At 36.6% G+C, this 15,295-nt stretch overlaps 1 protein-coding gene across 1 annotated transcript in view; it reads right to left on the bottom strand.

Moving 5' to 3' along the window:
- Adam10 (ADAM metallopeptidase domain 10) overlaps positions 1-15,295 on the bottom strand; it is a 110,846-nt gene that overhangs the window by 37,706 nt on the left and 57,845 nt on the right. The window contains exons 5-6 of the mRNA XM_027411222.2: positions 4,693-4,793; positions 965-1,117 (exon numbers count right to left, since the gene is read on the bottom strand). Of these exons, the coding sequence (XP_027267023.1) occupies positions 965-1,117; positions 4,693-4,793 (254 nt within the window). The remainder of the gene's footprint in view (positions 1-964; positions 1,118-4,692; positions 4,794-15,295) is intronic.

Raw genomic sequence — 15,295 nt, 5'->3', positions numbered from 1 at the left:
GGTAACTATTCTTCATGACCCCAATCCTTAGTGAATGTTCAAGAGCACTTTCTCGTCAAAAGATAATGTGAATATTTAAGGACACCCATGTCCCTCTCAACTTACACTGTTTCTTTACAGAGTTGTTTCCTGCCCTTTGAATGTTCTCATTGTTCCCCATTTTTCTATTATCCCCAAACTATAGCTTATCTTTCTATTTTTCACATTTCTTAAAACCCTGTCTATTCCCACCATCAAAATGCAATCATCATTTATACCACAGTACCTCCATCTTCTCAGTCTCAAACCCTTTGAGTCAAAAATACATTGAACAAACTTTCTCTAGGTATCTTCAACATAAAAAGACATTTTAAATGGAACCCTCAAAACATTTCTATTTTCATAAGGATTAACAGACATCACCATAGTTGTGGTAGAGTAAACCTGTAATCCCAGCACACTTTGAAGGCTGAAACAGAAGGATTACCATGACTTCAAGGACAGCCTCAGCACAAAGTGAACTTAAGCTATCCAGGGACACAAAGTAAGACCTTGTTCTCAGGGGGAAAGGTGGGGGACAAATATAGATAATTTTTCTTGGAAAAATGAAATATAAAACAAATTATATAATTCTCATTGGAAAAATTCCTATTCTCTTTCAAATTCAAAATGAAAATGGAATTGTTTTCAAAGGTAAGTTTCATACTTGTCTACCATGCATGAGGCCAGTCCCAAGTCCAAAACACTTTTATCAAAACAAAGCAAACAAGTACAAAAGCCTAAGTTTCAGTGTAATCAGCAACTTCAGGAAATTGTTTCCTTTATCTCTTTTCTGATTGGCAATCCAAAATCTAAACTGATTGTTCCATTTCATCTACGCTTAGTTTATAGACTTCTCCATGGCACAACTGATACTATCCTTTCTTTAGCTTTTATTTAATTAAACATGAAGAGAACTCATAACACACTGAGTAACTTTAAGTACCTGGGCAATTACAGCTTCTCGTGTTCCATAGTATTTAAAGAACAGGTGATCTGTCTGGATATACAGCTGACAAGTATTTCTTTCAGCCAGAGTTGTGCGTTTCTTCCTCAGGAGCTCGGGACCAATACTAGCAGCATGCTCCTCGTGATGTGCCTGTATGTCAAAGTCATTTCTGATAATTAGCCTGTTTTACAATTATAGTTTTATAGTTTAGAACACATATATTGGGCAATTTCTTATCATGTGACTATGTAATATTGCAAGTATTTCTAAATTCACTAGTATAAATAGGGCCCCACCAGAAGTTAGAAAGAAAGGTAGGAATGTGAGGGGTAGCTAATGGACACCAAAACCTAGGAAAGGATTGCCATGCTTTGGTGTTGTGTGGCTAAGTGGGGCAACTATGCTCTACTGCAGTTAATGACAAACTCCCAAACAAAAGAGAATTCCTAACACATTCAAAAAGTAGTAAAACCAGAGGAGATGGAAACATTGAGGAGTCCGATCATCACATACACACACCCCAACCCAATAAATACGTACAAACGTGTCATATTTTGTAATATTTAGAAATTATGCATAAACACTTGTATCCATAATATTCTCCACATATACAACTTACTATTCAAGAAATTCCTTCATTTTTAAACATTTTCAAAGTTTATTTTAATATATATTCATTTCACTGTGAAGTAAGTCAATAGTCATGCATAGTAATTTAATATCTTCTTCAGTTCCCATCTACAACCTAGTCCTATCAAACTCCTAAATAACTATGGAGTCTAGGCATTTTTTATGGTTCTGACACTCCAGCTAAAGCTACCTACCATCTCTGGACTTTTAACTAGTTTTCATACTGTATTTATTCACCTGCATACTGTATTTCAATTTCTATTACTATTACAATTTCAGTTTCTATTACTCCAAGGATAAGCTCTCAATTCTTCATATGTTCCATAAGATCATCACACAGCCTCTCTTTATCACTTTCTTTTTCTATGTTGTTTACAGAGAAGACCCCTATATGACCAAAGCCTATTCTCTAAAGTCTAACCACAGAAGCCTTCTATGATTCTTCAGAACACAGCCTGCCTATCTCCTGCCATTCTTTGCACATGCTTACGCTGTCTCTCTCGATCTGGTTAGTTAGTATCTTCCCTCAGATATAGACACTGTCAGTTCACCATTATATCACTTCACAGAACCATTCACATAGCTTCCTTATGCAGAGCAACCTTACATTTATTATTTGTTTAATTTCTGTCCTCAACTCATCACTAGCACGTCAACCACTAGAATGTAAGTTTTTGAAAATGAACCTCATTGTGTTTGCTCTTCACTACATTGTTATCACTTAAAAGATTTATCAGAAAGCATTTCTTTAATGAGTTAACACTACTGTTGAATTAAATTTTAAGCCACAATCCCAAATTTACGTTCACATTAGACTTTCTCCCTTCACAATTCCCTGTTAATTTATACAAACTTTAAATGATGTATTACATTCCACAAGAAAGGAGTAAAACAGTGAGATAGTGAATGTTAATTTGCTTTACTATAATAATCATTTTATTCTCCCTATATATATCTAGATTATAGACTATATCATAAAGATACACAATTTTTAAAAAGACGTGATATTATAGGTAAAAATGAATTCTACTGGGCTAATGAATTAGCTCAGTGTTAGAGTGCTTGCCTAGTATGAACGAGCCCTAAATTCAATTCCCAGTCATTGGGGAGGAAGAAATCAATACTATTAAAAAATTACAATCCTAAATAGTACATTTGGAGGAAGCATGCCTTTAATAATATTTTCCTCAGGATTTTCATTTAGGTGGTTTCTAGGTGGTTCCAGTCTGTTTGGCTTGAAAATGACTAAAAAAGTACTTCATATGCACAAGTTTGTGTTATACAGTTCATATTTATAACCATGTTACTTCATACATAAAAGGTATGTATGTTAATCTTAGCTACATTTAAAGTTGCACATACAGCTTTTTTTAAAAAAACCTCTGGGAGAAAAACAATGCTCCAACATGAAAATATTTGGGGGGGGGAATTTAAAGTAATTTAGTCTTAAATGTGAAGGAGCTTTCCAAATAGTGAAATTAACATAAATTAAATGGTCAAGTTTATTAATCACATAATTCAGAATTTCCATATCTTTATTGGGTTTTATTCTTTGTTCAACTATTCCCTAAGAAGTGGACATCTCTGTCATATGGTCTTCCTACTGCTCCTTCTAGTTTAGTCAATTTTAGCTGTATTATTCTGTTTAGAAACAAGGTCTGATGTAGAAAGACCAGCCTTAAACTCAAAATGCAGCTGAGAACAACCTTGAAGTTCATAAATTTCCTGTACTCCCAAATACTAGGAATACAGGTATCTACCAAGTGAGCTACAACCCCAGGCCCTGCTTTATATATTTTGAAGTTATAGTACAATGTTACAACACAAGAGAACTGAATCTTAAAAATATACTTATTTTACTAATGCTTTCTTGCCTGATGTCTAGTTCAATATTAACAAAGTATATATAATACTGATCGGAGTTGGAAATTTTTATCTATTGTATATTTTTCCCTTCAGGCTTCCTAGATTCTTATATTTTAGAGGAAGAAGTTAGGTTACAGGTAACTATATAATCCTTAACTTAAGAAAATCAAATATACTTTAACTATTCACAGAAAATTTAAGAACTTGAAAACACATCCATTACATTTTCATCCTGCCTCAGCCTTCCAAATACTGGAATTCCAGCATGGTGTTTACTACCATGGGCAGTTTCACCATTTTTTTTTTTCAAGATAGAGTTTCTCCCTGTAACAGCCCTGGCTGTCCTGGAACTCACTTGTAGACCAAGCTGACCTCAAACTCACTGAGATACATATGCCTCTGCCTCCCCAGTGCTGGGATTAAAGGCATGTGTGCCCAGCTGGCTTCACATATTCTTAAAGTATGTTATTCTCCTGAAGTATTTATCTAGCATTTACTTAAGACACTCAAACAGCATAAAAATTTAGGGGCATGGTAACATAGCATAGTGATGGGAGATGTTCTTCTGTATATGTTTCTCTTATTGGTTGATGAATAAAACACTGATTGGCCAGGCAAGAAAACGGGCATGGCTAGGAGAGTAGGAGGATGATTCTGGGAAAGGTAGGCAGAATGAGCCTGCCAGACAGAGTCGAGATGCTGCAGGAGGAATAACACCATGCCAGGCACTACCAGGTAAGCCACAGCCTCGTTGCAATACATAGATTGATAGAAATGGGTTAATAATCAAGACAGAGCTAGCCAATAAGAAGCCCTAGTCATCGGCCAATAGTTTCATACTTAATATAGCGTCTGTGTATTCACTTGGGGCTCAACGGCCATGAGACCTGCCAGGCCAGAAAACTCATGCTTACAGCATAGACTGTTTATGACTAAAAAATCAAATGAGAAAAAAGAAAAGATCAACGTATAATTAAAATGTCAACAACACTGAGCTTTTATTCAGGGTGAATAATCATCTTGGTCTGTCAGCTTTAAAATGGGTGATCAGCACCACCTCTTTACTACTGCTAAGTTACGTGCATGGCCTCTTTGAGTATTAAATGAGTATACATATTTCACAACGGTATAAATGTTTCATAGCTCCTACAACATAGGTGTGAAAAAGAAGAAACACTTGCCCAAGTACATTTCCATGTCTTAAGTTTAACAGGTACTGAAATCCTTACCTGTGCTCTCTCCTCTACTCCAGTCATTTGGTATTTCCTCATCCTTTCAAAGACGGAGTGATCTGCACAGCCCCCCTGTGGGCCATATTTATGGGGATAATCTAAAGCAGAGAAGAAACATCATTGCTAACATGTTTAGATAGAGCCAGCATCTTATCAATGAAAACTTAACTATCCTAATTTGGGACTGGAGAGAAGGTGCAGTGGTTAAGAGCACTTACTGCTCTTCCAGAAGACCTTGGTTCAGTTCCCAGTACCCACATGGTAGCTCACAACTGGCTGTACTTCCAGTTCCAGGAGATCCATTTCTGCCTTCTGGCCTCTGTAGATAACAGGCACAGATGTGGTGCATAGACACACATGCAGGCAACACACACACCAAATAGAAATAAATGTTAAAAATTAAATATCATAATTAATAAAGGCCATAAATGTTTAGTGAACATTCATGAGAAAGGTACTATGTAGGGACTTGATCCTGGTCCTAGTGTTTTATCTTGGAACAACTTCTGAATTTAAAAACAGAATAATAATCATTATTTATTTTGGATTTAACTTTCCCACTTTAGATAAACAGAGTTTATTAAAACTGTAATTTACCTTGTTTTGTTATTTATAACTTTCCCTTCAGTACATCAAATTTCCTATACTACAAATGTACAATTTAAGCACAGTAAGGCTAATATAAGATTATCTTTGGCTTGAAGTCCTTCTATGAATACTAACTGGCCTCAGATAAAGTGTCCTCCAATAACATGTCATGGCATGAAAAAAGTAGATTGATTTTAAATTTATCCAATGTGTAATTCAAATGCATGCTATATAAACTAATAAATATTTTATCATTTGTTCTCCCTTCATGTATTAATTTATCCTTAGCTAAGCTGGTTTTGTTTTCAAATAAACTACATAATTGAAGTGAGTCATTTAAATGTTTATTCTACTCTCTCAACAATCTACAAACTGCTTTCTTATATTAAGATTCTCCTTAGTTCATGAACACATATTACAATCCAATCCACTCCAATAACCACAATTAAGAAAACTGACAAAATAAGATGCCAGGGGGTTCATCATCGCTGTTGAGAGTCATCTGAGACAAGCGACCTGCCTGCCAAACCCAGATCGGCGGTGGCGGGTTACGAACACTGAACATCTAAAGGCAGCCCGGCCTACATCTGCCGGCCCAGGAACTGTTTCCAGTTCTGGTTCGTCATCGCTGCTCAGAGTCATCTGAGGCAAGCGACCTACCTGCTGGACCCAGTTCGGTGGGTCCCGAACACCGATCACCCAGAGGCAGCCCGGCCTCCATCCGCCTGCGCTGCTCAGAGTCATCTGACACAAGTGTCCATATGGAGTTCAGCAGCAGGATCCTACACCCCGAGGCCCAGTGACAGCTCTGCCTCCAACTGCCCTCCCGGCGGGACCCGGCACGCCCAGACATTGCCGACACCCGGGTAACAGTGACACCTCCATCCACGAGAAGAGAACCAACATCAGAGTAGTGGATCTGTTTGCATCTACCAGAAGGGAAACGTGGTCCCACACCCATCGGGAGAACAAGAAACACTTGCTACACCCACCAGAAGAAAGGATGAGAAGAGGGCAAGGTAAAAGCACATCCAACAACAGAAAACCCAATATGACACCACCAGAGACTAGGAACCAGTAAGACCTCAACATCATGATGCAGATGAACCAGAAGAGAATGACCTTAAAAACATGCTCAGGAAAATGATAGAGAAACTCCCGAGGACATGAAAAAATCACTTAAAGAAATTGAAGACAAAACAAACCAAAAAATACAAGAAACAGTTCAAGACCTAAAAATTGAAATAGAAACAATAAAGAAAGCACAATCTGAGGCAATGCTGGAAATAGAAAAGCTGGGTAAACGATCAGGAACTACAGATGTAAGCATAACCAACAGAATACAAGAGATGGAAGAGAGAATCTCAGGAGTTGAAGACACACTAGTGGAAATAGATTCATCAACCAAAGAAAATCTTAAGTCCAACAAATCCCTAACAAAATATCTAGGAAATATGGGATACTGTGAAAAGACCAAACCTAAGAATAATAGTATAGAAGAAGGTGAAGAAATCCAACTCAAAGGTGCAGAAAACATATTCAACAAAATCATAGAAGAAAATTTTCCCAACCTAAAGAAAGACATGCCAATGAAAATACAAGAAGCCTACAGAACACCAAATAGACTGGACCAAAATAAAAAGGTCACCTCGCCACATAATAATCAAAACACCAAGCATACACAGCAAAGGAAAAAGGTCAAGTAACCTATAAAGGCAAACCTATCAAAATCCCCACTGACTTTTCCTTGGAAACTCTGAAAGCCAGAAGGTCCTGAATTGATATTCTACCTACACTAAAAGACCATGGATGCCAGCCCAGACTACTATACGCAGCAAAGCTTTCAATCATTAAAGACAGAAAAAACAAGATATTCCATGCTAAAACCGGATTCAAACAATACATATCCACCAATCCAGCCCTACAGAAAGTACTGGAAGGTAAACTGCAACCCAGGGGAGTTAACTACAACCAGAAAAACATAGGCAATAGATAATCCCAATTTTCCAACAGTCAAAAGAAAAAAGGGATAGGATCCCACACATAATCTTGCCACCATCACCAAATCAAAAACAAACAAGAATGAACAATAATCAATGGTCATTAATATCCATCAATGTTGATGGTCTTAACTCCCCTATAAAAAGACACAGATTAGCAGAATGGATAAGAAGAAAGAATCCTTCCTTGTGCTGCTTACAAGAAACTCACCTCAACCTCAAAGACAGACGGTACCTAAGAATTAAAGGTTGGGGAAAGATCTTCCAATCAAATGGACCCAAGAAACAAGCAGGGATAGCAATCCTAATATCCAACAAATTGGACTTTAAACTAAAATCAGTCAAAAGAGATGAAGAAGGTCATTTCCTACTCATCACAGGAGAAATCCATCAGGACGAAGTCTCAATTCTGAACATTTATGCCCCAAATACAAACGCATCCACGTTTGTAAAAGAAACATTACTAAAACTCAAATCACACATAAAACTGCACATACTTATAGTGGGAGATTTCAACACCCCACTCTCACCACTGGACAGGAACACCAGACAGAAACTTAACAAAGAAACAAAAGAACTAATAGAAGTTATGGCCCAATTGGACTTAACAGATATCTATAGAACATTCCACCCAAATACAAAACAATTTACCTTCTTCTCAGTGCCACATGGAACTTTCTCTAAAATCGACCACATACTTGGCAACATAGCAAACCTCAACAAGTACAAGAAAACTGAAATAACCCCCTGTGTCTTATCAGACCACCATGCTTTAAAATTAGAATTCAACAACAACAAGAACTACAGAAAACCTACAATCTCTGGAAATTAAGTAACACCCAATTGCACAATTCCTGGGTCGAGGAAGAAATAAAAAAGAAATTAAAGATTTCCTAGAATTCAATGATAATGAGGACACAACATATCCAAACCTATGGGATACTCTGAAAGCAGTGCTAAGAGGAAAGTTCATAGCGCTAAATGCCCATATGAAAAAACAGGAGAATAATCACACTAGAGAATTAACAGCACAACTGAAAGCTTTAGAAAACAAAGAAGCCAATACACTCTGGAGGAGCAGACACCCGGAAATAATCAAATTGAGGGCTGAAATCAATAAAATGGAAAGTAAGAGAACAATACAAAGAATCAATATAACAAAAAGTTGGTTCTTCGAGAAAATCAACAAGACAGACAAACCTTTATCCAAACTTACCAAACAACAAAGAGTGAACATGCAAATTAATAAAATCAGGAATGAAAAGGGGGTCATAAAAACAGACACAGTGGAAATCCAGAGAATCATCAGGTCATACTTTGAAAACCTATATTCCTCAAAATTTGAAAATCTAAAGGAAATGGACAATTTTCTGGCCAGATTTCACTTTCCAAAATTAAATCAAGAACAAATAAGCAACACAAATAGACCTATAACCTCTAATGAAATTGAAACAGACATTAGAAGTCTCCCAACCAAAAAAAGCCCAGGACCAGATGGCTTCAGTACAGAATTCTACCAGAAATTCAAAGTACAGCTAATACCAATTCTCCTCAAAGTATTCCACACAATAGAAACAGAAGGGTCATTACCAAACTCTTTCTATGAGGCCACAATAACCTTGATAACCAAGTCACACAAAGACACAACTAAGAAAGATAACTACAGACCAATATCCCTCATGAACATTGATTCAAAATTTCTCAATAAAATACTGGCAAATCGAATCCAAGAACACATCAGAGAAATCATCCACCATGATCAATTAGGCTTCATCCCAGGAATGCAAGGATAGTTCAACATATGAAAATCCATTAATGTAATCCACCATATAAACAGACTGAGGAAAAAAAAAAAACCCACATGCTCATTTCACTACATGCCAAAAAGCCTTTGACAAAATCCAACATCCCTTCATGATAAAGGTCCTGGAGAAATCAGGGATAACAGGAACATACCTTAATATAATAAAAGCAATATACAGCAAGCCAACAGCCAACATCAAATTAAATGGAGAGAAACTCAATGCAATTCCTCTAAAATCAGGGGCAAGACAAGGCTATCCACTCTCTCCATACCTCTTCAATATTGTCCTTGAAGTGAGCAATAAGACAACAAAAGGAGATCAAGGGAATACAAATCAGAAAGGAAGAAGTCAAACTCTCACTATTTGCAGATGATATGATAGTCTACATAAGTGACCCAAAAAACTCAACCAGGGAACTCCTACAGCTGATAAACACCTTCAGCAAAGTGGCAGGATACAAGATTAACTCAAAAAAATCTGTAGCCCTACTATATACAGATGACACATTGGTGGAGAAAGAAATCAGAGAAACATCACCCTTTACAATAGCCACAAACAACATAAAATACCTTGGGGTAACACTAACCAAAAAAGTGAAAGACCTGTACCATAAGAATTTTGACTCTCTAAAGAAAGAAATTAAAGAAGATACCAGAAAATGAAAAGATCTCCCATGCTCTTGGAGAGGTAGGATCAACATAGTAAAAATGGCAATCTTGCCAAAAGCAATCTACAGATTCAATGCAACCCCCATCAAAATCCCAACACAATTCTTCACAGACCCTGAAAGAACAATTCTCAACTTTATATGGAGAAACAAAAGACCCAGAATAGCCAAATCATCCCTATACAATAAAGGAACTTCTGGAGGCATCACCATCCCTGACTTCAAGCTCTATTACAGAGCTATAGCCCTGAAAACAGCTTGGTATTGGCACAAAAATAGACTGGTAGACCAATGGAATAGAACTGAAAACCCTGATATTACCCCACACACCTATGAACACCAGATTTTTGACAAACAATCCAAATTTATAAGATGGAACAAAGAGAGCATCTTCAACAAATGGTGCTGGTATAACTGGGTGCAGACATGTAGAAGACTGCAGTTAGACCCAAGCCTATCACCTTGCACAAAACTTAAGTCAAAATGGATCAAAGATCTCAACATAAATCCAGCTACACTGAAACTATTAGAAGACAAAGTGGGAAATACCCTTGAATTAATCGGTACAGGAAACTGCTTCCTGAACATTACACCAGTAGCACAGACACTGAGATCAACAATTGATAAATGGGACCTCCTGAAACTGAGAAGCTTCTGTAAGGCAAAGGACACAGTCAGCAACACAAAACGGCAGCCCACAGACTGGGAAAAGATATTCACCAACCCCACATCTGACAGAGGGCTGATCTTCAAAATATACAAAGAACTCAAGAAGCTAGTCTCCAAAGCACCAAATAATTCAATTAAAAAGTGGGGTACAGAACTAAATAGACAGTTCTCAATAGAGGAATCTAAAATGGCTGAAAGACACATAAGAAAGTGTTCAACATCCTTAGTATCAGGGAAATGCAAATCAAAACAACTTTGAAACACTATCTTACTCCTGTCAGAATGGCTAAAATCAAAAATACCAATGACAGTTTATGCTGGAGAGGATGCGGAGAAAGAGGAACACTCCTCCACTGCTGGTGGGAGTGCCAACTTGTACAGCCACTGTGGAAATCAGTATGGCGACTCCTCAAGAAAATGGGAATGAGTCTACCACAAGATCCAGCAATTCCACTCCTAGGCATATACCCAAAAGAAGCACATTCATATAACAAGGACATATGTTCAACCATGTTCATAGCAGCATTATTTGTAATAGCCAGAAACTGGAAGCAGCCTAGATGCCACTCAACCGAAGAATGGATAGAGAAATTGTGGTACATTTACACAATCGAGTACTACTCAGCAGACAAAAAAAAACAATGGAATCTTGAAATTTTCAGGAAAATGGATGGAACTCGAAGAAACCATTCTGAGCGAGGTAACCCAATCACAAAAAGACAAACATGATATGTACTCACTCATATGTGGACCTACTTTATGATACACAGTAGTGACCATACTTTATCAGAGCTGTTTTTAATGATGTTGCTCAGAATGGTTTCCTCCTAGATAATGACTGAGAAACTAATTTAAAAAAAAAATGGTGCCACGTACCACAAGAGTAACAGAACTGTGCTGTCTTCTGGGATTTTGTTTTTTACTTTTTTGTTGTTGTTGTTTGTTTGTTTTTTGTTTTTGTTTTTTTTAAATGGAGTGTGCTGGATGTCTCTACAATTTTGTTCAAAGGACTACAGAACCTGGAAAAGCTGTTGCTGCTATTGATGTATAACATATTGCCATTATTTCTCTTTTTATATAAATATAAATATATACATATATATATATATATATGCTAATTGAAACTCAAATATGTGATGAATCCAAGGTGCTTCAGTTAGTGCTCACCTGTGCATGCAAATTTGATTTCATCTTTAGTAAGTAGTAAAGTTATATGCTTGCCCCAAAAAAATAAGTGACACACTGGAAGACAAATGTCACACAATTTCAATTTTATGTGTAACCTAGAAATGATGAACTTATGGGAACAGAGAACAGAATTATGGCTATTAGGCTTCAATGTGGGTCTTTTAACAATGGGGAAAGGATTGGTTTAAGGATATAAAACTGCAGTTGGACAAGAGGCATAGACTTTGTGAAGTCTTGAGGCCTACTGAGAGCATGATAAATATGGTTGATAACAATATGCCATATTTTAAAAGTTGTGAGATAGTATACTTTAAGTGTTCACAAAACAAAAATGATGAATATGTGTGATATAACATGTTAATTGGTTTAATTTAGCCATGCCATTGTGAACATATTGTATTGTGTATCATAATTGTGCATGACTTTATTTATGAACTAAATAAATGAACGGAAAAAAAATAAGATGCAGGATACAGGATACAGGTAGGACAGAATGTACTGGAAAGTGCCTTAGCAGTAACTGCAGAAACCAGGAAAGCAAAATGCAACCATTGCCAAGATTGGGGCGGGGGAATGGGGAGGTTGTAGGGTATAGTGATCTGATCAAGGAAATGGGAAAAGGGGAGCTCCTTAGGAAGGTGGGAAAAGGGTAAAGGGGAAGGGCAGGATACAAAAGATCTGATAGGGGAAATGGGAAAAGGTGGGCTCTTTAGGAAGTGGGGAAGAAGGAAAATACAGGAAGAAGGAAGGTAAAATAACAATAAGGATTTCTGAAAATACCATAAGGAATCATACTATTAACTTTGTACCTTATCAAAAAAACCTATAATACATGTAATTCTGTGTATAAATATATTTAAATAGTTTCAATGAACTTTTCTCATCTGGCTGACATTGCCGCATCAAGAGCCAAAGACCACTGAACAAAACCCCCACTACCCAAACAGGAGAAGCCCTCTTGAATTGTTGGTCAATACTGTCCAAAAGTCTCCCAAAACATACAGCCTATAGCTATTGCCCTTGGTTGCTCCCAGTGTCTGTTGCTGAAAGATACCATGAACTTCAGAAACAAGGTCCAAAGACCCCTGAACTGGAATTGACCTGGGCTTTGAGGTTTCAAAAGCCCATACCATCCCTAATTAGCTCTCTCTGCCTTGTGGTTGTTGTCTCAACATGTAAGCAGTCAACTACTGCTCCAGACATACCTGCCTGTCTGCTGACATGCTCCCTGCCACCATGGTCATGGACTCACCCTCAAATTCTAAGCCCCAGTAACCTCTTTCTTCCATAATTTGTCTTGGTCATGGTATCTTCACAGCAATAGGAAAGTAACTATGACAGTCAGTAAATACAGAAGCAATTGAAAAATAAAAGCTCTGAGAACACTGACTAAAAAGAAAAGGTTAATTCCTGTTCCACTATGGTGGGCAATTATTATTCAATTAGTATGTCATGTTTTTATTTTTCCTTTGTCAAACAGCACATGGGTGCTTCTATATAAATATAAGTTAAATGAGGAAAAAAATTCAACATTTGATGCCATTCTTATTACTAAACTAAATTAGACACTCTCCTCCAAAGAGCTATGCTTACAGTTTTCATTTATTATGAACTTTCTAAAACTGTTACATCTCCACCCCCCACCCTCAGCCACATTCAAAACTTTTTTCTCTCCGAGCATTGGTGGCACACACCTTTAATCCCAGCACTTGGGAAGCAGAGGTAGGCAGATCTCTGTGAGTTCGAGGCCAGCCTGGTCTCCAGAGCGAGTGCCAGGATAGGCTCCAAAGCTACACAGAGAAACCCTGTCAGAAAAACAAAAAACAAAAAACAAAAAACAAAAAAACAAAAAACAAAAAAAAAAAACCTTTTTTCTCTCACACTCAAAACAGACTAGAGGACAGACACAAAAAGCACATAGATAGCATTATTCCCAAATAAATGACTATTGAAATTAAGAGTTTCAAAAGACAACTTGCCCTGTGATTAAATCACTGTAGCAAGTTTCACAATAATATTCCCTAAATGTTTCCCATACCTATTCCTTTCCTTTATACCTCAACAGCACCTACCACTAAAAAAGTATATATCAGAGTTAGGTAAGAATGATCTGACCAACAAAATATATACTTCTCAAAGACCCTTTTCTTATTATCCTATCAATCATTTAGTCAAACTTTTTAAACTATTATTAAAAGTAAATATTATTTTTGAAAAAAGAAATTATAATTAATTGCTTTATAAAATAACACTAAAATTAATAAATTACTAAAATATTATTTTTGGAAAAAAGCAATTTGAAAGTCATTGACCAAACTATTCCTTGATATCCTGAGCTAATGTCTCCAGACTGTACTTTGTAGCTTCCTTTCAAGTAAAGTATCACACACAATCAAGTTCTAGTTGAAGTTACTAGCCATGACCCTCCCCAGTCTTTTTTCCTGAATGGCCAATAGACTCCAACCTGGTAACAGCAGAATAATGGTATGGTTTAAATAAGAAGAGTTCTTTACATGCTAACCAGCCCAGCCTGACCTACTTGGTAAGTTCCATACCCACAAAAGACTCTGGACTCTGTCTCAAAAAATAAATAAATATAAATGAATAAATGAATGAATAACATATGCATACATACATATGTATACTGCATGCATGTGCATGTACACACACACACACACACCACTAAAAAAAAACCTTTAAAATTTCCTTAAGGCATTTATTTACACTTTTAAAAGAGAAACATATAAAAACATGAAAGAACATTAAACAAGCCACTTTGCACAATAACAAGGCAATAAAATACACAAATCTGCAAATACTAACTACAGTACTCAGTGTATTCTGGCTTACTAACAACAATCACTAGCCCAAGAATGTTAAGCAGATGAATTATATTTATAGAGAAGTGTGTCAAAAGACAGAATATATAAAAACTCATATCTATGCTTAGCAACTGTATGTATACAGCTTCAGAATCCAAAGTATCCAATACACAGTAACAAATTACCTGAGGTTTTTGTTTTTTATTGTATCAGTCAAAAACCACAAAAGAACAACATTATGTATGCAGTTACTCAAACAGTCACATTCTCAAAAGAAATTTACTGTTCACAATGCATCAATTCTTCACTAAAATGAGGATAGTCTGATGGTGTGTATATACAGACACACAATGTTTACATATAATAAGTCAAAGCTATGGGGTTTTGTTAGTTTTGAGACAAGATCTCAAAATGTGACTCTGGATGGCCTAGAACTTGCTGGATAGAGAAGGCTGGCCTAGAACTCAACAGAGATTTGCCTGCCTCTGCCTCTCAAGTACTGGGATTAAAGACACCACCATGCCCAGATTATATTTTCATGGAGTCAAACTTGCAAAACTCCATGAAACAAAACTGGACTTAGTCTAAAACTGTTATACTTTCAGTATTATAATACAAGGATGCTAAATTAAATAGTATGCTAAATTACAGAAAATAATGTTAAATTTTAAACAGTGGAAAAAACAAAAATGAGAAATACTCCAAGTTCAACACATGAAAAAGAACACTACAGAGAAAGACTATCAGCTGTACAGAGGAAGCATCTGAGAGCTAGCTGACTTTCACAGCATTAGCTTTATATTGAAGTATTACATAGAGATGAATAGTTGCCAGTTTGTTGTTTTTTTCAGTCATATGGTA

This window comes from Cricetulus griseus, chromosome 4 (assembly GCF_003668045.3).
Source record: "Cricetulus griseus strain 17A/GY chromosome 4, alternate assembly CriGri-PICRH-1.0, whole genome shotgun sequence".
NCBI classification, from domain to species: domain Eukaryota; kingdom Metazoa; phylum Chordata; class Mammalia; order Rodentia; family Cricetidae; genus Cricetulus; species Cricetulus griseus.
This window is presented reverse-complemented; position numbering and strand designations above follow the sequence as displayed.